This window comes from Netta rufina (assembly GCF_964035555.1).
Source record: "Netta rufina genome assembly, chromosome: 6".
Lineage (NCBI taxonomy): Eukaryota > Metazoa > Chordata > Aves > Anseriformes > Anatidae > Netta > Netta rufina.
In genome coordinates, this window is record NC_140129.1 from 21,827,334 (window position 1) to 21,852,340 (window position 25,007).

At 38.5% G+C, this 25,007-nt stretch overlaps 1 protein-coding gene across 1 annotated transcript in view; it reads left to right on the forward strand.

Annotated features, from left to right (window-relative positions):
• Positions 1–17,113: 17,113 nt before the first annotated feature.
• The window catches only part of GRB14 (growth factor receptor bound protein 14), a gene marked incomplete at its 5' end in the record, with an annotated part of 64,884 nt that continues 56,990 nt past the window's right edge, over positions 17,114–25,007 (forward strand). The window contains 4 exon segments of the mRNA XM_084289485.1: positions 17,114–17,205; positions 18,271–18,310; positions 18,314–18,429; positions 18,950–19,082. Of these exon segments, the coding sequence (XP_084145611.1) occupies positions 17,114–17,205; positions 18,271–18,310; positions 18,314–18,429; positions 18,950–19,082 (381 nt within the window).

Sequence of the window (25,007 nt, forward strand, 5' to 3'; positions counted from 1 at the left end):
CGTATTCTCTACAAAAGATTGTATTCTAATTGAATAACTACAGAACTCTAGTTATTAAAGAAGATATTTTTATTTGTTCTGCAGAAGAATAAAACTAAGAATACAGATATACCGGGAAAAGGGAAACAGTTGTGCTGGGAGAGCTTAATTCGTCACCAGATAACATTTGGTAATCATCAGTTGTGACTAGAGGTTTTTGTGACCAAGGCAAGAGCTCTCATACTTGCAGCTGAAAGATGCTAAACCACTGGGTGTCACCATTTTAGGAAGTATATTTAGTGATCAGTGCCCTAGTTTTTGCCAGCTACTTGTGATTTGTGCCCTACCATATTGTAGCACACAACATGAAGATATATAAGAGGAAGGAGGACCATCATTCCTCTCCCCTTTCATTTTTTGTTTTCTGTTTTGGCTTCATGGTTCTACAAATATTGTACCACTTCTGAATGTCTGGGTACAAGCCAGAAACAAAAAGCCTAACTGAAAGCCTGATAAGTTTGTGTATCCCTATTTGTGTAACCAAATTTGTACACAAATTTTGTACACAAATCCCTATTTGTGTAACCACCACAGTAATGAATGTAATCCTGTGCAGGACAGCCATTGCTCCACATTTGGTAATATTATAACAATGAAAGAAAATCTCTTACTACAGGGTGAGAGATGAAACTCAATCTAAAAAAGAAACCAAAACTATCAGGAAACTTTAACTGCATCTGTTGGTAATTATTTCAGATCAACTGTGCATTTGTAATGTAAGGCCTGGAAATAAGAGCTATGCTATCTCTACCACAAATATATACAACTCCAAAGCTGAAAAGAGCCATCCTTTCTTGTTATCAGAGTTGGATTTGGACATAAGTTGCTAATTCCTTTTGTGAACTTATATTCTGAGGATGGTCCTGTGGTAATAGCATAGGACTATGGCTAGTGTGATTATACACATATGCCAGTGACAGTAACTAGCTCTTAGCTTGATTGCATAATGAATGTGTTTTTAGTAGGTCTTTGATATCAGCTGCTGCATGTGAAGAACCACTGTCTTCTATTTAAACAAATTACCCGTTTGGTGCTTTCCATCAGTACATGGACATTTCCAAACAATGCTTAAAACAGGAGTTTGGGGCTATGATAGGAAGCTAATTCTTAGTTTTCTCCTTAGTCATATGAATATTTCTCAATGCAACTGATAAAAGAAATGAAAAGATTGATATAAACCTATTTGAGTAAGAGTGAAAAGCTACGTGTTTCTGAAGAATGCACTCTAAATTTATCTTAACAAAGCTGTCTCTTACATTTGCCAGTAATATTGACTCAACTGTATCTCAGTAAAAGGTGTCCATCAAGGGGTGGGGGAGAATTTGGTGAGAGAGCAGAAGCTTTAAGATTAGTTTGAAATCATCCAGAAGAACACAACTTGCTGAGGGAACCGTTCCCTTGTCCCTTTCTTTGAAGAGAATAAACTAAAATACTTAAAATTCAAAGCACTAATCTTTATTTTAATTTTTTGGATTGGCATGTTACTTCATAACATACCTAACCATGTGTGTATATGAATTAAATATTATATGCCCTTAGTTATTTAATCAAAAAAAAAAAGATCACCAGCTGGAATATTCAAATGCCTTTATATAGCTATCAAATGCTCACTGATTTAACCTTATGATATATCTGCATTTTTATGCAGCTGTGGTATGTAGTTGCGTAAGGTTATATATACTGTAAATCTAGAAGTCTCCTAAAACTCAGTTTATTGTGAAGACGAAAATTTGTAGTGTGTCAAGAAACGCTCGTTAAATATTCTCTTAGTCTTCAAAGACAAGAAGTTTCAAGGTAAACTTTAATAATAGAGCAATTGTCAGTGTAGGGGTTCTGCTTCTACTGTTGCCATGTTCAGATAATGTCAAAGCACTGGTGTGCTGCTTTTTTACAGTTCTTAAATCTCTGTGGATTTTTATTTTTAAATCTGAATTCCATTTTGAACTTAAATGTTGAACAAATGTTCAATTGTTGTTTGAACATTAAGTGTGAAGGATCCCCAGATGTTTAATAGTATGTAATTAGGTGGACCTAACCAGTTTATTCATTAATGAAATCCCTTCACTTAAGGTATACTGTGGCTTTGATTAGATGCATTCCTTTGCTAAATGGACTAGGTCAGCGCCTAAGGGTATCTATACTGTGCTAGTGATTCTTGAAATATTAAGCTGTTTCTCTTTTACTAGTGTCATTGCTCCTTTACAGCTGTCTATGGTCATTTATAAGATGTAAATTTAAGCCTGTTCTGATTTATGAACATAGTGTGCTGCTGACACCAGTGGGAGTCAGTGGCACTCTGTAACTTCTGTAACGAAGTCAGTGTTACTAATACGAAAGAGAAATTTAACCATTTAAAGCAGCTTCCTACAGAAACTTCAGATGAGTCATTATTTGCATTTGATACCTAAAATGAAATTCAACTTCATCACAAATCATAGGCTTGATGCAGAGATTACAGTATGAGGTTATATTATTATCACTGCATAGGGTTGGATGTTCACAGTGGTATCTTACTTTCACAGTGATATCTTACTTTCATGTAGTATTCAGGTACCTAAATTCTTACAGGTAATAATGGATAAAAAGTGTGTACTCTCCACATCAATGTACACATCAGAAAATGTTATTTGTGAAGTAAGTTGAAACAGAAGCCCAAATGAGAAAACACAAAACAGAGGGATGCATTATAAATGGTAAGGTTTAATTAAAAATGCTAAAGTAGTCCACTGGTTGATAAACTTTCCTTTGGATAAGGATTCTACTGGCTTAAAATACTGAAACTGAAATGTGCTTATGGACAGTTGTTTTGTAGATATCACTCAGGTGTAGACTGTATTGCTAAAGTGGTGTAGAATTAGTCTTTTGCAAATATCAAAGGAAAGTTGGCTATAGAGAATATAATTAAAATATAATATGGCTGGAGAGTTGAGGCTTTCACCTCCTTAGAACTAACTTCTCACATCTGGTGACTGATGTCCTTTTTAGTCCAGTTTCTTTTTTTTTTTTCTTTTTTTTTTTCAAGACAAATTTTAATGAAGCAATATTTTCTTGTACTGTTTACCAGTCTCTAATGCATCAAGTCAAAAAGTAAAATGCCAGCTACAAATAGTGCAGTGGCCTCTCTTGTACCACACAGTGTAAAGACACTTGTGTAAAGTCTTTTCTCCAAGTTAATACTAAGCAGGACTGACCTTGCTTAGCCTGTAATATTTGGTATCATCATAGCCAGAGCAACAAGAATACAATAAAGTACAGTATGTAGAAATAAATTTTCACAAGTGACAAAATAATTAAAAGAATGGCAGTGTTGAATAGTGGGCCTGCATATGTGATCCTGAACATCCACAGGGGTAAGAGTTTATATGTATGATAATCTCAGGACAGGGGGAGAACTATGCCCACAGAAGCTGCAGTTGTAGAAATTGTTGAAGAAAAATCTGTCTAGCAGCGGCTATTTCCAAGTGCTAGTGTACTTCATGTACTAGTGCCAGTATGCATTAACCATTAGCATACTTACCAATGGTTAATATATTTCTACTTGCAAAAATAATGAATAAGCTACTGTTGGATGCAATTTAATCATTTCTCTCCAGCTACTGAAGGGCAGCCCCGCAGAGAGGGATCTGGGGGTTGTGGTTGACAGCAAGTTGAACATGAGCCAGCAGTGTGCCCTGGCAGCCAGGAGGGCCAACTGTATTCTGGGGTGCATCAAGCACGGCATTGCCAGTCGGTCAAGGGAAGTGGTTGTCCCACTCTACTTTGCACTGGTGCGGCCTTACCTCGAGTACTGTGCGCAGTTCTGGGCACCACAGCAGAAAAAGGATGTTAAACTGTTGGAGAGTGTCCAGGGGAGGGCGATGAAAATGGTGAAGGGCCTAGAGGGGAAGACGTATGAGGAGCGGCTGAAGTCACTGGGCCTGTTCAGCCTGAAGAAGAGGAGGCTGAGGGAGGACTTCATCGTGGTCTACAACTTCCTCATGAGGGGGGAGCAGCGAGGCAGGTGACCTATTCTCTGTAATCATCACTGATAGGACCCGTGGGAACAGTGTTAAGCTAAGGCAGGGGAAGTTTAGGCTGGACATCAGGAAGAGGTTCTTCACTGAGAGGGTGGTTGCATACTGGAACAGACTCCCCAGGGGTCACTGCACCAAGCCTGTCTGAATTTAAAAAGCGATTGGACTGTGAACTTAGTCACGTGTTCTAAACTTTTGGGCAGACCCGTGAGTTGCCAGGAGTTGGACTTGATAATCCTTATGGGTCCTTTCCAACTCGGGATATTCTATGATTCTATGAAAACTAACAGCAGAAATCAAGCTGGAATGTAGCTGGAACAACACTGTCACAGAAGATGTTTTTTTTTTTTTAAAGAAGCAGGTATTTTAGATTAATAACCTAAAGGTGGAAGGCAGTTTGGGTGAGTAAGAGAATAAGATGAGTTATAAGACCTTTAGAAAAGATTTCAAGGAAGACTAAAGGAATGGAGTTGGTTTAATTAAAAAAAAAGAAAGTATGATTAGGATGACATAACTTACACGCTTTAGTCACTTACTTTATCTAAGATGTAATTAATGTTTGGCCAAAACACAGGTCTGAGCATGCCCTATGTTTGTTTCTTTCAATGTTGTGGGCAGATGGTATTCTCTCATTGCATTTCTTTTTCAAATTTGCCTCCTTTTGCTTGCAGCCTTTCCCATACCTTCCCTTAAGGAAGTCACCAGTGTGATTTCTCCAGAGTTTTGGCATGTCCTTTCATGGTTTCTGCTTTGGAACGGGCATGCAGCACAGCTTTTACATGAGGCTTTTCTTTCTTTGATGTGGTCTAACAGCTGTAGTTTTCCATGGCAAATAATGAAAGAAGGCTATTTTCTGTAGTGAATCACCTGCAGTATACACCTATCTTCTATACAAGATCAGCAGTTTATGAGATGATTGTGTGTCATGGTTCTACACATCCAACTGAACAGGACCTTGCTAAGTTGTATTTAATCACAGATGCAGTCATCTGATCCACAGATGATCTTTTCAACTAGCCAGTGAACAAGAATTTTAAAAACTTGATATGATGTATTCATAGCTCAGCTTGTAGTAATAGTTGTTCATTAGTTTCAATTTACAATAATATTTCTTTAGCACCTAAAATTTACCACCTTTATATATGAAATTTCAATCCATTTTTCTGATGGGAATTTGTATTGGCTTTATTTCATGCACTAACAGCAATTATTCACCTTTTGAAATCAACTACCACCATACTATTTTTGATTAGGATTCTCTCCCACTATCTCTCAGGGGGGGAGCAGGGCAGGCCTGGAGACTGTAGCCAGGTTCAGCTAAGAGTCCAGATTACCAGACAGGTCTGTGGTGAGGGAGAAAAGTCTGTGGTTCTAGGTCTGGATCACCAGGACCAGACAAAGGCATAGCTGTTAAACAGCAAGACCTATGCATTGCTCAAGTGGAGACAAAGTACTAGAGCCTCAGCTTAAAATCAGCTCCCCAGGAAGGAGAAGCCCTTACCACAGCCTCCCCACCAAGCTCTCTGAAGAGCTCATTCGAAGGTCACTAGCTGCAACAGGAGGACAGGGACAGGGAGGATGTGCTCAGGGCCTCTATACCTGGCCCTGATGAAAATGCAACTGAGTGGAAGGAGAATTAGCCAGGTCAATGTGGTACTTGAGATATGTTAGAGTTCATTCCTGGAAAAAAAAAAAAAAAAAAAAAATTGCTAGCAGATGCACACCATGCCTAGTATGAAAAAAAAAAAAAGAAAAAAAAAAGAGGGAGCTGTGGGCATGTTACTAACATTGCTGTGGTTTTCTCATCCCCCTTCGCTCCCATCCACCAAATGAATGTGAAAGGCAATCTGGCCATAATTTGTACTCCCTCTTCCCTTTTCTAAAATAATATTCTCACTATACCAAATCACTTTACTGAAGGTTTCGGTAAAGCATCAGGTGAGTGAAGACCATGTAGTTGCACAAGCACTTTTGCCTAGAAATACAGCCAGCTCTCCAGAAATCTGGAACAGGGAGAATGACTTTTGTTCAAATATTCTTTCCAGTCTGGTTTGCAATTAAACATTTTTTTTTCCCTGAAATATTTTTGCTGATTCATTATTAACTTACTTTCTATTTCAATGTTAAAGTAAAATATGTTTCTTTAACTCTCTTTAAATGAACTACCTTTGTGGTGGTATTTTAAATGAGTCTTTTGATGCCTTCTTAATGGTACATTAAAACTTAATGAATGCTGAGTAACAGTAGAATCCCTATGGAAGCACATATGGTATCTACATTAATACTGAATGAATGCATAATGATCAGTAAAATTTCTGTGATTTCCACATGAATCAACAGTGATGAGCCACTTAGTGTTGCACTCAATTACATCATGTTTAATTTATGTAGCATTGTTTGGACGTTATGTTTAAAATGTCTTTAGTAAATCACTGAGATTCTAATTGAGCCTCCATTACAGTGACAAATTGCATCGTAAACATTAAATTCATTTTTTTACACAACAATTAATTTATGTTGAAGCCTGCCTGGAAAGGGTCAACAATTTGATATATTCTCACTATTACTCTCTGAAAAATTGAATCCTAATATGAAAACAAGTTACAGTACCTGTTAAATTATTTCTGTTCCCTTAGTTATGCAGCAGACAGACACTGGAAAAGCATTAATTCCCTGAACTCTGGAAAGCATGGCAATACCTCAGCTGCTCTATATGACTGCTGCCAAGCAGTTCTGAAGGCCTTCCAGGTCAGAATGCCTCGTCTGCATCCCTGCAGCAGACTCAGAAGGGTTGTGTATGCCTGTCTCACCAGGGTGCCATACCACCTCTTGTGTATAGGGGAGGCCCTTCTAGCACATCCATGACTCACTTGTAGCACATGTAGAGCACAACAAGGTGGACCAAAAGCTTGTGAAGTGTCTTTCACAGTAACTGTTGCCACAACAGATTTTGCAGTGATAGGGCAGAGACTTACTTACCGGATACTATGTGAGACTCCATCTTTCCAGACTGTTTCCACATTAAGACTAGGGATAAGCATGTATCTGACAACAGAAAAACAAAACAAGTAAATCTACTTTGTCAGGTGAAACTGTAAATAAAATACTCATACTTCAAGTCTCCCTAGGTACAGTAAACCTCTGTTTGGGTTTCACTTTTTTCTGTCAAGTGCTTATAGCAAATATGCTTCTGAGACACCATTTCAGAAGGTCTACGCATGAGCTGGCTTTGGATATGGTCCAAGGCAGGTCTGTATGGAATCATTCACAGAGAAAGGTGGCCTGCTTTACTCAATCAGCTCAGTTAAATGGTGATCTGAAGGTGACTGATTTTTGGCAGAGAAGATAGCCTCTCCTACTACTCCAGAAAGAATCTGAGCTCTATTCCCTCTCACTGGCAGGTCAGGCTAGTAAGGTCTTATCAAGAGCCTTTGTGTCTTTAACATTCTCCCTCAACTAGCTCTTCAAGGTACAATAAGCTTCAGAGGTCTTGGCTTAGGGGACTTTTTAGTACTAAGAGGTTGCCTAGCCTTCTTGTCTCAACAAGAACAAGATTTGGAGACATAGTCCTATCAGCTATCAACAAATAAATCCATCACTGTATTTTTAGCTTCTGCAAATTTCCTGCGCTAGCTGCTAGCACTAGGCACTGCATCCAGTTGCTTTAGTTTATAGAGGATTTACCATCTGTGCGTATACAAAGCTATCATTTTAATCTGCTGTTCTTTTTGATCTACTATGAGATTATCTGATAACTGGAAGGGCATCTAACAAACAGCTGACCAACAACTTTGTTAGAAGATGTATTGACAAAGAACTTTATAATGATAATGATCATAACAATAACTGCTCTCATTTCTCTGGATTGCTAAAAAATGCAAATTCAGACCTTTAATAATTGCAGCTCAGGCTTTCAATTCTGACAGCAAAGTGAGAGAGAGAAAAAAAAATCTTTCCATCCTAAGAAGCTGTAAAAGAGGCTATCAGCTTCTTTAATATATATATATGTGTAATTCACTTCATTCTTGTTAGAAGAATTTAATAAATGAAGTATAAGAGAGGAAAAAACTTATGGAGAACGTTTTCATTTTGCTTTAAAAAGTCATTTTTTCATTTATGTTGATCATTCTAATGATTCTGTTCTCATGATTCAGGATTTCTATGCTGTGTTAATTTAATTCAGCTTTAATTTGAATTGAATATAATACTGGCTAGTTGGTTAGCTACAATGATAAAATATGTCTACTGCTTAAACAGAAAGTGTTTGAAATATATAAACCAATCTGAAATACACTTCAATGTGTATGTCTAATAGATTTTAGTGATGTAATATTTTCTAATTTGTTATGTAGCTATGTATTTTTAGAGCCTGCTGTGTAAGAATATTTTTTAAAACTAGATGTGATGAGATTATAATACCACTCTAGCCTCTGGAATAACATTAATATATGAAACAGTACAAGAAAATAATCTGATGTATGCCTTGAGCTACACAATGACTACACAAACATACTTCATGGCAAATTAGATTTCCTTGACTGGTGGTGTGGTTACAGTGATATAATTCATGTTTCATAACTCTGAAGAAATAATGAAGAGACTGTAACCAGAAATGTGTCAATTTGAATAAATTTATTATGAATTGCTTTGGTTTTAAAAGCTCCCAATATGTTATAATAGAAGCCTACGTTCTTGCAAGAGCCAGACAAACTATCTGTAGAAAATGGGTTTTAAATGTCTTAACAAATCACTTAAATGTAGATTTTCCTTTCAAATAAACAAAAAGAGAAATGTTCTGAAGAGACTGTGCTAATAAAAGAGATGGGAATACACCTTTTAAAGCTGCTTTGAAAGTAGAATGCTTGGGAGCCTCATGTATAGGTGATGGCTTTTTACTCCACATGGAAAATCAAAATATTGTGAAAACTGTACATCCATTTTTGCCTCAATCTAAGCTGCAATGAAGCAACTCAGCCCATGCAAAAAAAAATAATAAAAATAAATAAATCAACAACTGCTGAACTGCAATTACATTTGTGCTGAATGCAGCATGCAATGGACTACTTCCAGCTACAGTGCAAAATTTCTCCCACTAAAACCAAGCAGGTTTGCAGAATGTAAATTGGAATTCAGTTAAGGCACCATCTAACATGCACAAAGTATGCTTTAACAGTCAGGAAATTTCATGTGTCACCTTCAGTGACACAATCTGGCTTTAGTCTGATTTCTTGGTCAGAGGCTTAGTATTGGCTCTGACATGGCTTGACAACAGGCTAAAATTGACTCAAGGCCTTGATCAGAGCTGCCACAGCCATGGGACTCAAACATCCACAAATGCACTTTGTTGGTTCAAATTCATTAAGAGTTTTGGTGGGTAGAATTTTTACCAGTAGGCTTTATGCCAGATCAGATACTGTCTGTCCTCCCACAGTTTGCATAAAGTCAACATAGAAACATAAAACCACTACAGATTCTTTATCATGCACTGTGGCTAATTTGACAGAAATGTGACTGTGTGCTTGTTCCTTACGAGGAATGGGTAGGTAATCTTGAGTGATCCAGTAGCACAGAAATCCAGCAGTAAGACAGAATACCAACTTATGTGTCTAACATGGCTTTTTAAAGCCATGACTTATGAAAAGGGAACACATCAGTTCAATAGTTCTTGGATGATACAATGAAAGTTCAAGAGGCTTAGAAGTCTGAAAACTACGTTTCTATTGTTTTATAAAGTAAGTCCAAAGAACATTATAAACAAACAAACAAAAACATGATTTGGCTTATCATCTTTGAATTCTCAAACAATGGACTGAGCTAAGTTCATGAAACTGACTGAAGACACTGAAGGTTGAATTTAAAAATGTTGAGTGGCTCTAATAATTTTCCTAATTTCAGATGTGATCTCAGTTTGTACACCTGTTGCCCAAATGCTTCAGATACACCAGATGTTAATTTTCTTTGAAGTCAGGTGCAAATTATTTATGAACATGTTCAGTAGCCAGTTTTCTCATTTCCCTTTCCACTCCAAGGGAAAATTCTGTAAGATTCTTTGACTTACCAGAATTTAGAGGACCACTGAGTAAAACACTATTCTCTGGGATTATTTGGTACGATATTATTCATGTCTTGTGTAATGTTTCCTTCATAAATACAAAAAAGTGGACTAGTGGGATGCCTATACTCAGTGTTTTGAAATTGTGCTATTAGCAATAGTAAAATTAGGACTATTAGGAAAAAATTGCTTTTAAAATGAAAAAAGGGTGGCTACTGAATAGCTACAGAGCACAGCTTCAATAAACTTGAAAGCAAAGAAAAATGTACTTTTTTCCACAGCCCAATGGAGGATCACCTTTTAGACCAGATTTAAAGCTTATTGTCAGGAGTACTGAAGTATTAATATATTTTACCTTTTATTTTTAGAAACAAGAAAGCTTCATTATAGTTACACAGAAGGATGGCCTGATTGCTAGAAAACTAATTTTGGACTCAGAGTTTGCATTCCTTGCTCAGCCACAAATTTCATTAGATCATGAGAAAGTCACGGAGCAAATTAATTGCATTGTCTAATTTTTAACAGCTACCTGAGATACTTAGGTCAGAAGACAGTTCACCCTAAGTTTCCAGTGTAGCCACAGGAAACCAAAAGGTCTTCTGGGATGGCTGTCAGCACTTAGGTGCCTTAGGTGCTTTCAGTTGATCTCTGGAGTCTTCTGTCTCTCTCCATGGAATTTCTATGCCTCTGTGTTAAATGGCCAAGCTGCCCTGCTACAGTGTCTAAAGTCAGATGCTCTAAACACCCACTTAGGGTTAATTTTTAAAGACATTCAGGCGCATAAAAATGCAAACATTTACTCATCCGCATGAAGGGAATAAATACATTAAAATGTTAGGTGTACTGATGTTGTGATAATTAGGTTCATAATAAGTGCTGAGATTGTCGTTGTTAGATAGGATTCCTGAATTATAGACATTTGCATTAATAACCTATTAATATAATAACTTCCAAGTAGTCAGCACAATGCTTTTAAAACATGAACAGTAGGTTGATTTTTTCAAAGGTTTATTGAATACTGCATTCCTTGAATATAGATTTCTTGGAAAAAACCTCTTGAAATACTTGAGAAAGTACACAAATACTTTTTGTGTAAACCCTGTGGGATTAATTTATTCCAAAGAGTACTAAATGCCCTACCAGGTGATGTATTAAAATAGTGGCAGATATGTTATCCTACAGATGCAGAACCATAGGAATTCCAGCTGGCCAGATAAGCGTTTGTTTGTTTTACTTTCTGTCATTTGGGAACAATGTAATTACTCCATCATTAAGATTCAGCAAAGCTTTCCATTTCAGAGCCCATTTTCAAGACATTTTAAATTGCACAAGCACAGGTAGGTTGATTTAGAAATTGCTTTGCTGCATCAGGGCTGGCACAAATTTGAAGGTGCAAATTTAGGCTAAGTTATTCAGTGATTTTGGAAGAGATTCCTCCCCACATCACAAGATATGTACACAATCACATTTAATTTTCTTACTATTCCCTGAATGAGAGAAAAACCTCCTTAGATCTAATGAAAGCTACCAAAATCCAATTTTATAATGCAGCATGTCTGAAGTTACTAGACTTTCATTTAGTTTCATAAAGTCATGCATGGTCTATTGTGAGCTGCATGTTACAGAAGCAGAGAAGAAACAATGTGAGTAAAATTCAGGCACTTAAATACAAATATCTGGTGCAATATTTAACGTCCAAGAATTTCTAAAACATACACACTGGGCTGTCATATATGACAGGGGATGAACAGGAAACCCATGTCTTCCTAGGGCAAGGTAGAATAGATATCTAAATTGGTACTAGATCCCTGCATTTAGGTAAGTGAATCACTGTACGTATTTTTTTTTCAAAATACAGAATTAAGTTTGTCTTTAAATTTCTTATATCAACTTTGTTATTATGAGAACAAAAATGAAATGCTATCTTACATGAGTCTGACTAGATAGGTTGTTCCTTCTTGCGCCAAATAACTCCACATCTCCTCTCCTCTTTGTGCATATCAGGAGATATGCTTTGTCTGGTACTAATGCTTCAGTGTCCTTGGCAGCAGCTCAGAAATGGCTGCGATTTAGGAGTAGTGTGGCTGTTTGTAAAAAGTCTCATTTTAGCTCTACATTCCTTTTTTTTTTTTTTTTTTTTTTTTTAATGCTTGCATTTTATTTCTCCTACAAAATGACTACTGTTAAAAGACCTTGAATCTGATTTCCAACAACTGACATTACAGACACTGAATTTCTACATTCTGGATAAACACACAGAGTATAAGATAGCTAAGCCACATGCACCCTTCACTTCATAGTAATTATATGGTTGTGTAAAATATTCTGAAGGTATGTAAGGTCAGAAATTATGTTTTCTGTATAAGGCAAAATTCTAGAAAAAGGACTGTAAAAAGTATGAGTAATACTCTGCTGTTGTGAAATATCACTTTTTAAATTTTACTAAATATTCTGTTTATGATGTTTAAAATTGTCCACTCTTCACAGTAGTTATTCCAGAGGTGCTAATGAAACATTAATTATCAAAGGTTTACTATGGATAATTAAGAACAGAGAAATGTATTCAAAGTAAAATGTTTCTTCCATTACAAAGCTATCAACACAAACATTTGGCACGGCTACATTGGTTTCCTGAGACTTGACTATTCACTTCCAGAAATAACTGTAGCAGTATATTATGTGGTTCATCCATCCACAACTACCCAGACTACATCTAGTCTGGTAGTTAGACCCTTTAGATGAAAACCTAGCCAATGTAATCCATATATATGTAATGTTCACCCTGTACTATTACAGTTCTCTCTATTTAGAAAGGAACTTTTTGCCCTAAAAAAATTCAAGGTTGGCCAGTGCAGATCACATCACCTAATACCCATTTTATTGTAGATGCTGCTGAATGATCGATATCATACAACCTCAGGCTGAGGGAGCAGAAGCCAGTACGTCATGTTGTCTGACCTGCATCTCACAGGACCTACATGACACCCAGTCAACCCTATACTGAACCTAATTATTTGGTTTTAGCTACAAAGACCTCTTTCAGAAATCATAAGCTCTTGTTTTGGTTTGATTGACTTGAAGGGTATCACTCTCAAAACCCTGCACTGAATTTAATTCTGTTCTTGTGTTACAGTTCAAGGGAAAATTCCAGCAGGGAGATGTTCTGGTCTGAGGACAAAGCTGTCACAAGGAATCACAGAACTTGCTATTGAAATAGCAAACACCCCTGTCAAAGATAGCAATAAAATGCATCCCTGTACTCATGTTCCTTATGAAAGTACACTTAAGTGTTCCTGCTTTTCAGTGGGGAAAAAATCCCAAGCCCAAAGCAAACAACAAAACAGAGCACAAATCTGCTTCTCAACAGTAAGTGCAGAAGAAGAAAATTAAGTTGGGGGAAGCACCACAGCATTACTGTGCTGTGGTTTGTGTAAGTACACGCAGAGGGAGTTTCAGATTAGGGTGAAGAGCAGCTTCTGGAGCCTACTGAGACTGGTGGTACTGATTTAATCCCTTGGAATCTTTCCCCTATCTGCAGTTGAAGATACACATTTCAACAATAATGCTAAACTTAACATTCAATGCACACTGTAATAATAGGCAAAACTCCTACAAAGTGTTCAACCACAGATAACTTTCAAGGAGTTATGCACTACTGCCAAGAAGTTAGATACTGATATCTCTGAGTGTTCATAGGATAAATTTGGCTCTCTTGAAGTACTGCCCAAACAGACGGGCCAGTTTTCAAAGTTAAAAATGAGCTTTCAAAATGTTCAGGAATGAGGAACGATGCACAGTTCATAGTGTCAGGACCACAAAGAAGAAAAGTTAGTTTGTGTTCAGCATATTCTATGCGCATCAATATAACAGACACATAAATTACAAATTCAGATGTACATCTTGGGGAATGCCATTTTTTACTGGACAAGGTATTATTATTATTATTAAGATGACCCTCTATATTACATTTGATGCAAGTCACATTAGGGTACTTGTAGAGGAAACTTTACATTGGGAAACAAGACTTGGGCCTGGTTATAGCCTTGCACTGGAAGAATTAACTACCTCTGTGGCTTCAACCTAGCAGTTCAGTAGAGAGAATCCTTTTCTCTGCTACTGTTACTATGACAGAAGATGGTGTAAAAGTATGGTATTATTTCTCTTAGTGTAACCATCTTTAAGAAATTATAGTGAAACTTTTTAGGATCAGGCCACAAAAACAAATTCAAAATACCTTGATTAAAACAAGGGGGAATGTGTGGAATGGTGAAATAAAAAATCCATGTTTTTTTAGAGATAATCACAGATAATTTGGATTTTTTAAAATTTCACTTTGTTAGTAATAACTGTGAAAGTTTATTCTAATTAAAGGCATAATTTTATCACATTAATCAAGTGCTGTAGTTCTAAATAGCACACAGGCTTTTAAGAAATGGAGAACCTGATTTTCTGAAAGTGGGGTGCATACTGAATAGCTTGAATCTGTTGTGCTTTTTTTTTTTTTTTATATGTAGATTTAATTTTACTTGATAGACACCTGGATATGACTAAGGCTAACAAAAGATTTTTTTTTTTTTTTTTTTAAGAGAAAACAAATCTATTGAGTTGAAGACTGAAGAATGCCCAGAAATTTAGTTTTATGGAAAGTTGTCTTAGAATGAGGACTATTGCACTGCAGAAGCAAAGTATGAAAGAGTAGGCAGCTTAGGTGCATTTATGATAAAAATGAAGCCAAGACACACAGTTCAACTGTATTATAAACAAGTATTTTGGTGTTGGGGCATAGCAAAAATCTGTGAGCCTTTTAATACCAGCATTATTAATTGTCATCAAAGGTGACTGGGTTTGAATTTGTTCAAAGTAGAAGTTAAAAAAAGGTTATTCTTGAACAGAGTTTAGGTCAAATGCTCTCAGAAAACTCGTCAAGTTCAGGCACTGTTTCTTATTCTTACAATTGTTTGAAAGGAGAGAAACAGTAAGTCAGAAGAAACTTTCACATTCTCACCTATGCAATGTTTGCTGTTCTATGCTGGAGCAATCAGATCTTTCTGTGCCTCAGTGTTTTGATGACTGTATTTTCTTGTGCTGCACTACTCAGAAAGCACTGGAAGCAGCAAGCATCAGGACAGACTATGAGAAGTAGAAAAATTAAAAATTTTAGTCTTTTTTTTTTAATTACTACATTCAAGTGAAATTATAATAGCATTACATCTTTGTTGATCTTTCCTTTTCTGCTGTCATGACTCATTGGAATCATAGCAAAGTTATTTGGAAATGCAGAAGTATTTAATTTATTTGTTAATATTCTAATTGTGATTTTTTTTTTTATTTGCCTGCCATTCTAAACCAATTACATGACTAAGCCAAAGACACAAAAACCTACCATGTATGTCAGGTTGCAGCTATGAAACAAGTTGCACAGACTGGGTGAAAAGTCAACACATATTTTCTTTTTGTGGCCAAACTTTTAAAATGCTGATTAGTATCAGAATGGAATTGCCACCCAAAGGTTTTTATCTCTTCCTGAGCCCAGTTTTCTACCTATAACACACACACCAGTTGTTCTTTCTTCTATTCTTTTGAAGAAAATGAAGTTTAACATGCCATGTATATATACACCAGTGAATCAGTTAGACAAAATTAGTCTGGCCTGTATAAAAAGATAGCTGTTCGCAAGGAACAAACAAATCAAATCAATCATCTGACAGTGTAAAATTCCAGATATGTTCGCCAGTCCCTGTATATAAGAATTCTTAATCAACTCGCACACACACTTTGACTGTCAGCATAACAGAGAATAAACTGTTTAGAAGACAAGGAATCCTTAGTTTCATTGAAAACAAATGTCCTGCAAAATCATTTGCAACTCAGCTAAAATGAAAACTCTGAGTATTGCTTCTATTTTGGAAAAAAAAATAAAAAAATAAATCTTTCTCTGACTGAAAATTTTGGTGTGTGTGTGAGGATTTCTTCAGTGGGCTCAGGAAAACAGAAAAGCACGTTTGTCCCCAGACATTCTGTATTCTCAGTTACTGCCTCTGAGGAAGCTGAATAAAATCAGGTTTCTACATACAGCAGTTTCTGCCTGGCATTGGGCTAGACTCAAGTCATTCACCTCTCAACCAGGTCCAGTGACTTCCACACTTCTACCCGTTCTGCTTGGTGCCGTGTGACTGCTCTTCAGACAGCGAGGGCGGATTTTTATTTGGTAACGGGACGACATTGGTACTAACAGCCGTGGAAGTGCCACAGAGGGCTGTGTGAACACAAACCAGGGCAGGAGCCGTGTTCCTCAGCAGCACAGGCTGCAGCGGAGCAGGCCGAGGCCCAAGCTGCCCACGCTTTGCTCGCAGGAGCTGCGGCTCAACGCACGTCCTTGGCCGAGCCGGGCACCCAGCTTTCCCATTTTCCCAGCTGCTTGCTTGGCACGAAGGTAACGCCTTCACTTCCCAGCTCTGTGCACCCCTTATTTCTGCAAGCCTCAGTCACCAACTCCCCACCTCGCAGAGGCGCCGGGCGGCTCAGTTCGTGATTCGTGTGGCGCTGACAAGACGGCCCGGGCCCGTCGGGCGGCGGTCACCGCGCGGGCAGCGGGGCAGGGAAGCCTCGGGCCGAGCCCCGCGGCGCTCTGGGGGCCGTTACGGCCGTTGGGGGCCGTTATGGCCGTTGGGGGCTGCCCGCCGGGGCAGGAGCGGGGTCTCCCCATCCCCGCAGCCTCCCCGCCCCGCTGTCAGACCCGTCCCGCCGCCCCGAGCCGGGGCAGGTGTCGAGGCGAGGCAGGCGGGACGCCGTGGGTCGGTCCCCCCCCGCTCCCCGCCGCCCGCCCCCGCCGCCGCCCGCAGGCGTGTGCCGGGGAAGGCGCTCGGTGCCGCTCGCCGCCCGGGCGGCGCTTCCACCCCCCCTCCCCGCCGCGTCCCCCCTCCTCCGCAGCCGAGAGCAGCCTCCGCCCGGCAGCGCCGGGGCCGCTCGCCGACGTGCCTGCCGCGCTGCCGGGACGGCGCCGCCGCCGATGGCCGCCCCGTTGCCCGCCGTGCCGCCCGGCCCCCGCGGCGAGGTGCGCTCCCCCGGCCGGCACCCGCCGCCGCCGCCGCCCCCCGACAGGTAAGGCCGGGGTCCCGAGGGCGCCGCCAGCCCGGCCCCGGCCCCTGCCCGCTGCCGTCCGGGGGCTGGGGGTGCCTGCACCGGGCGGGGCGGGGAAGGGGGCGAAGCGGCGGCGGGGCGACCCCGGCCCGGCCTTGCCCGGGGTGTGGGGAGTTGCTGGGCGGCGCTGAGCGGGGCTGCCCGAGGGGCCGGCGCTGGGACACGCGGCGAGGGGAAAGTTAACGGCGGGGCGGAGGGGCTCTGCGCCGGGCTGCCGGCCCGAAACGTGCTCTGAAAAGTTGCTGGGTGGGCTGGTGGTGCCCCGGGAGGGGTTCGTGCGGCGCGTCTGCTGCCGTGGGTGCGTCCTCCCCCGTCTCTTTCCCTTTTTTTATTTCTAAGAGGTTTCCCAGTTTGAGGCGAAGAGGGACGCCGCTGCCGATCCCGCCTCGCCAAGCCCACCCGAGCCGCTACTTCGCTGTCAGAGCGGCTTCCCCTGGCGCTTGGCAGAGCTGCCTCACCGCAGCGGTGCTGCTGCTGTCACTGCTGCTGCTGGGGATGTGCGCGCTGTGTCTGGTACCCCTGAGGCTAGTCTGAAAGGCATTGATCTTTATTTTTAGTCCAGGAAACTGCGAGCTTTTTTTTTTTTTTTTTTTTTCTTTTAATGGAGCATCCGATCAAGTTTAGGAAATATTGAAATGCTGCATATGCTATTTTTCACTCCTTAATGCTGAGTGTCACGTTAAAGGAATGTGCTCTGTGGGTTTCCAGAAAGAAAACCGTCGTCAGTCCGCGTTGTTACCTTACCTTGATGGCTTTCCACACTTTTATACCAATTAGTATGTGAAATCTCAAACGACAATAATGAATGTAATAAAGTTAAACATTAAGCTTGGAGTCATCAACTCACACATGTAGAGAAATCTCATTATGCACTGGCAGAGTCAAATACCTGGGGTGCTTTGGGTGCTGCTCCCCAAATGAAATCAAGTAGAAAAAGTGCTCTTTGATATTTGCCGTGTGAGAAAACCATGCAGGGTAATGTGCCCAGCATTTTAGCCAACCGTGTTATTAATGCGGCACTTTAAGGCAGTGTATAACGGAGCTCTTCAGCAAGTACAGCAGCGATTAGCTTCCAAACTCTTGCAAGTGCTGCTTGGTGATATTTACAACACAGATATATTTAAGTCACCAGAAACTACTGAGACATTTATTTTGTGATGGAGCTATGGAGATTCAGATACAAAAGTAATTGAAGATGGAAATGAGTGTATGCTCATTTGCTTTGCACTATTTTGTCTTGTCAATCACTTCGACTCCTGATTCTGGGGAAAAAAAGAGTTTCCATTTGTTCAATATATAGTTGTGATGTACTTGGGAAGTATTGCTGAGATGTTACATGTATCTGCTGTTGTAATATTTGTACATAGGGAATGGCATGAACACAGGGACAACAAAATATTTACTAATGTCCTGAGGAGCCAATATAAATATATCCATGCTCTTAGTCTGCAAAGACTTACACATATTAAAACAACTTTATATTCAGAGCTGAGTGCTTGGATTGCTTTCAAGTAGAGTTAAGCACTATATGTTAATAGATTCAGCCTACTGATTAAAAAATAACTGCACAAAAAAGCTAATTACTACAACCAGAAAATATCGTGGTATTAGTGCCTTAGTATGGCATGCACTGTAGTTGGTTACTGCAATTTTAACAACATTTTTTTGTAATTATCTCTTTTTATTATGTATTCTGTTGAAATAGGAGAACAAAGAAAGACGACAGTGTTTTGGAGATCCCATCAATTCCAAATCCTTTTCCTGAGCTGTGTTGCTCTCCGTTCGCATCCGTTTTGTCAGCCAGTCTGTTGCCCAAGGCAACTTCAAGAAAAAAACAGGTAAGATTTTTAAATTATTATTTGACAAATACTAAATTAGTTTCATGAAGGCTTGAAGAAAACCCAAGTTACCTATTAAAATATTTTTCTAATAAGGGTGTTCCATATTTCTGTAATTTGGTGAAATTTTCCCTGTAGATCATCAGTGCTTGTAGGCAATGAGGTTTCAGAATCTGTGACTTAAGACATGACTATTCTTACACAGGGTCTAAATTGGACTGTACGGATTTTTTGGATGAAGCCGAACCATGGGCAGGCAATACTTTACGTCCTTAAATATGAAGTTAATTTCTTTCCTCCTCTGTACCTCCAAGTATTGTCATCAGTTCTGTGGCATGGAGGGCTTTAACAATCACTGATCAGCTCCTTTTTTTTCTGGATGTCTAATTTTTCAAGGATAATGGAATACAAAAGAAACTGAAGGGAAAGGAACAAATGCTGTGTACGTGGCTATATTTTTTATCTATGTGCATAGTTGCTGTTATATGTGTGTCTCTCTATATGTGTGTGTACATTATGTGTGTGTGTGTAGTTGATGTTATACATCTGTATATATATGTCTTGATGATGTTACTATATTTCTATAAATACCTTAAAGTGTCAGCCAAGGGAAGTTCTGAGTGGGCAGACACATCTGGTGGTGCTCTTGGTTCTGTTCACAAGCAGTGTATTTGTTTTCCTGAGCAGAGATAGAGGATAGAGTTTCCAATTAATGGAGATTACTGGTGTTGAAGATCCTTAGAAGCTTACCTGTTCCTTTTTTTCCTTTTTTTGAGACTCTAGAGAAGTCTGACAAGGAACACTTGTGAGATTAAGGGTGCTACTTCCTTCACATTCTCTTTTTTTTTGGTGGTCTGAAAGATCTCTGTCTTAACAGCTTTAGGAGTGATATTGGAGGTGTAAGAACTTTTACTGATGTTGCTAATTCAGTTTTTAAATTTGCATAAAGAAATGGTCTGGAAGTTGAAGCTTTGTGTAATTGTATTAACCTTCCTGAAGCTGACCAGCCATGTCTGTTTCTGTGCACCTGCTGGAAAGAATAGATGCCAGAGACTTTACTAGGAAATTTCTGGGTGGATACCTTAATGGGAAACATTTTCTTATTTTTCCCTCCCGTCTCTTGTGAAAATCATGTGTGTCTGGGAAACTCTACTGATTCAATCTTGTCATATATTGTATGTTCTCTAAAAATAGCTGTGGTGTCTTTCTGACTATTTGTATCACTTTTAATTCTTTCCTACGATAGCAATGCTAATTTGGAGTATTCCTGGTCAGTTTATATGTAAGCACTGCAAATACAGTGGGGTAAAATCATGTTAGTTTCATGCCTGTGCACTGACAGTCGTTCTGCAGAGGCAGGAAAACCACCAAACTGGTAACATTATCTTTCAGAACATAAGGACTGGGAGTCACATTTTAAAAATTAGTTCAAATAACTCTTGTTGCTGGCTTAAATTGCACTCATTGTGGTAGTCTTCATGCTTGCAACTGGAAAGTAGATTTCCCAAGCATGATTTAACACAGAAAGGTCAACTGTCTGCATTTGGGGCCTGTCATGTTTAAAATTACTGACTGTCATGATCAGTTAAGCCAGTTAAATGTAAGCTTCAATCTCTGAGAAACTGAAGTTCATGGCTTCACTGATTTCACTTATGTTTTTTTAGACGGGCTCTTGTTACACCTTTTGTGACAGTTTCTTCTTGCAGTCCTTTCATTTCCCCCATTTTACCATTGAAGAATGTAGTACCCTCTGGTAAAAGCAGGATCAAGAAACATTGGTTTACATGCCAAAGAAAGTTAAAATAATAGTAGTGTCTACAGAGGGCCTAATCCATTTTCCAGAGTGCAGAAAAATAGAGAGGAGTCTTTGTATTTGCTGGAGGCATTTTAACAAGACCACAGTTTTCATCACAAAGCCTTTTACTTAGGTATCTGTGTATGGCCACTACTGGAGAAATGGTACTGGGCTACGCAGACCTTTTGTCAGACATGGCACAACTATTCTTTTGTTATTAATCTGAAGCTATCAAAGGTTACGACCAAATGGGAAGTATTGAGTTAAACTTGTAAATCTGAAATTCAGGTTGAAGTCTTCTAATATCTTTGTGAAATTACTTAGATATGAAAAGGAGAGGGAGTGAATGCTAAGCAGGTGTGCAAAAAGGAGGAGCAAGCTGTGGCTTTGACTTCCCATAGTTAGCTGTGGGGGCTGTGCTTGGAAATGTGGTATTTCCACACCATGTTCTGGGTTTGCCTACACAGCTCCTTCTGCATATACCTAATCACTATACAAACCCGTAATTGAATATAGCCCTGAAGAGCATGGATATTACTATTGCAGTGTGATAATTTCCTAACTCTTAAGAGAAACAAGAGGAACCAGGTACACTTAAGCACTCCTTTTTTTCTTCTTCTCCCTTTTTTTTTTTTTTTTGTATACAGTGTTGACAGCTGCCAGAATAATTTCTGCTCACTCTGTGATGATCTACATATGTTTTCAATGATTCTTTTAGATTGCTTTATTTCTGATTTAGTTTCTTCGTCTTCTGTGTTTTTAATTTCAGGTATAATAAATAAAAATTACAGAGTGAGTTTCTACTTATGTCTAATAGGTAACTATTATCAAAATATGTGTTTCAAAAAGAAAAAAATAATTCATGCCTCTTTTGTCTTATTTTTATCTCCAGAAAAGATTTTCTATTTCCAGGGAAAAAAGAAGTTGTCAGAAATATCTATCTGTGACATTACCACTCTCGTATTCATAACACCCGTGACATCTGAAAGGTTGAAGTTCTTAAATATCTTTCTTTTTCTGAGTAGATTATTAACATTATTTAGAACTCTTGTTTTTCTAAACTGATGTTCTTACTGTCTTTTCATGATCTTTTATCATAAATACTCTTAAAGCATTGAACATGCTGCTTGAACAACATATCTGTTTGTGGAGCAAACAGCAAATTGGTAAAAAAGCACATAGCGGAATGGTGAATTATCTTTGTGCTTGGGAAGTAGGAAATCTTTGTGTCTGAACATTACTTGGTCTGCCTCAAAAACACAGCTGTTGATCTAATTCTTCTTCCTGCTGTTCGGAATAATTGTGTGTTATATTCTCACAGACTCATAATCCTAACATGTTAGCAGTAGTTAGAACAAGCTTATTTCAGGAGGCAACCTTAAATTTTTACTTATATATATTTTTTTAATTTAAAAAAGAATGGAGAGGGGAATGAGAGGGTTCAAAAACAAGCAGTAATAGTACAGAGTCAGTATAGTGACAAATTTTATTCTCCTGGAGAGAGAAATGGGAGCCGGGAGGATGGAAAGAAAGTCTGCATTGACCATGCTGAGACAGGCAGACTTGTTCCGCAGCTGTTCCCAGTGGAGCATTTCATGGAGGTGGTCCCATGGAGCTGATCACACCCGTGTTTGGGAAGGGGAACTTTGAGATGTAGCGTGAATGGGAGTGGGATTGTGTGATTAATATCTTCATCCTTAAGGGAGTAATCTGGAGATGAAATCAACAGCTGAATTGGCAAGGTTAGCAAGACCACTTTTTGAATTTTGAAATCTACTCTGTATGAAACCATCAAGTTTGGTGTCCCTGCAAGAAATGTAGGAGGGGATTGGGTGCTTTTGATATGAATAGTGTCATAGATGTCCACATAAACTAAATTTTATGTTCAGGGTGAGACTTTTATTTGAAAAGGCAAAAAAAACAAACACCTGGCTTTCTCCTCACGCCCAATGCAACACAGTCAACTCAGTACATGGTGGCAAATGTTGCCTTTCATGACACTGGTTTAGGTGTTTGCTGTTATTAAGTGGAGTATGTGAGCGCACATATGGAAATCTAGTAGTGTCTGGGAGTCTGTTCTTTAAGAACTGGCAAGGAGCTGAACATGTAAAATACGTACATTAGCTTCTTAATTTTCAAAATAAATAACTCATACTTTTGTCTCTAATTAAGATCAAAATGGATATTACTAGGGAAAAATGTTACTTGTAAAAAAAATAAAATTTTCTGTTCATTAGTGTACTTTCAGCTTTCTTCTGTCAAATGACCAAAAACCATGTTACTATAGTTATGAAAGCTTTCTTTTTAAGTCTTTCCGAAACAAAGCCTGAATCATTTGCACTGGAGTGATAGTTCTTGCCCTGCTCAAGGATAAGCCAAAAAGTGTTTCATCAAAAAAGTAGTTCAAGGTAATTAGTGCCTTGTTTCTTTAAATTCAATTAGGAGTGCAAAAATAAAACTCAAGTGAACCTCAAGGTGAAGAACACTCAATTCTTTGGTATAATATCTTGCCTCTTTTGTCTTTCTTGATGTTCTAAACAAGTAGATATTTTAATCATTTAGAATCTAAATATACTCCCACAATGTTCCTTCTTGGAAAATAGTTGTATAAAGAAACTCAAATACATATTTGATTGTAGTGAAACGTCACTTCCCTTTTTGCATTACAAAGATTTTCATGTGAGGCTCTTTGGAAAAGAAGAACTGAGGGGAACTTTATGGCAAGGAAAATATGTTTCTTTAAATGTGTGCTATTCTAAGTTTATGATTTATATTGAGCTTTGACTGTTGCAATCAGAGTACCGTTTTTTTTATAGTTGTAATTTAGGGTCTTTTAATGTACCCTCTTGAAACCTTATCCTTGAAAATGTTACAGATAATTCTGTTAACAGACAGAATTGCTAAGTATCTTGTACTTAAAATTTTTAATGACAGGGTTTTTTTGGCTAAATTCCTGTTTCCTCTTGACTTTTGAACAATATAGACACAAAATCAATTTCATTCATATGTGTTAATTCATGAATGTACAAGCACGTACTTGCTGGTAAGTTAATCTGGAGTATATCATTTATAATATTGGCTAACTTTGGTGTTCATTTAATGCTTTTAGAACTTATTTTGGAAATCAGAATAAATTTTAATTTTCTGTTTTTTTTTTTTTAATTAATTTTTTTTTTTTATACTATGGTAAGATTTATTCTGGTAAATAAATGAGTGCTTACTAGTATAATTATGTTGGTATGTACAAACTGTGTGGGCAAGGTTTAATTTGTGCCTGTGTTTCCTCACAGTAGTCATTTTTTACTTCCATATTCAAATTTTGAAGGACAGGAGGTTTCTCATGTTAGTTTTCCATACTCTTAGAGCTGTCAAGTCAATAATTCTTTTGTTTGTTCTTACAATGCAAAGTATGCCTTAACATCTAATGTGTGTTTTGGGCAGTTGAAGGAAAAAAAAATCCTGTTAGGATGGGGAGACAAGGTGGTGAGCCATTTGCATCTCTTCTTAGTCAATTCCACTTACCTTCTCTGTGCATGGTACTGTATCTGAACACCCTATATTTTTTAGTTCTAGAAAATCACGCCTTAGGTACCCATCATTACTTTTATATACTTGGTTTCAAATGCTTGTATTAGATGTAAGGAGGTCTGGAAACCTTGGTTTGAATAGCATTACTCCAGGATTTGCACTATTTTTAAATGCTTTAGAGATGAAATATCTTTTCCCACCAAAGATTAATTAGTTAAATTTATTCTATAATTCTAGTCTCTCTGTTTCTTGCCGGACTTCTTTCCAGGCTGGAGATCATTGCACATATCCACTGTTACCAGTTCTTAATCTTTTTTCCTTCCAGCTCCTAAACATATATCTGTTCCTGCTATGTCTTCCCCTTAAATTACACAAAAGACTTTCAGTTTGAGAGGCACAAGGGAACAAGAAAAGTCTTTCTAGCAATTTACAGATTAACAGAAAAAACATCCTACACAGAACCAACATAAAGAGCTCAAGGTTTTTATTTGAAGTCTCTAATAGGAGACTTGATTCAGTTGGACTTTTTTTTTTTTTTTTTTTTTTTGCAGTGACTCAGCTGGAGGTTTTTGCTCTAGTTTCCATACTCTGTTCTTTGTTTA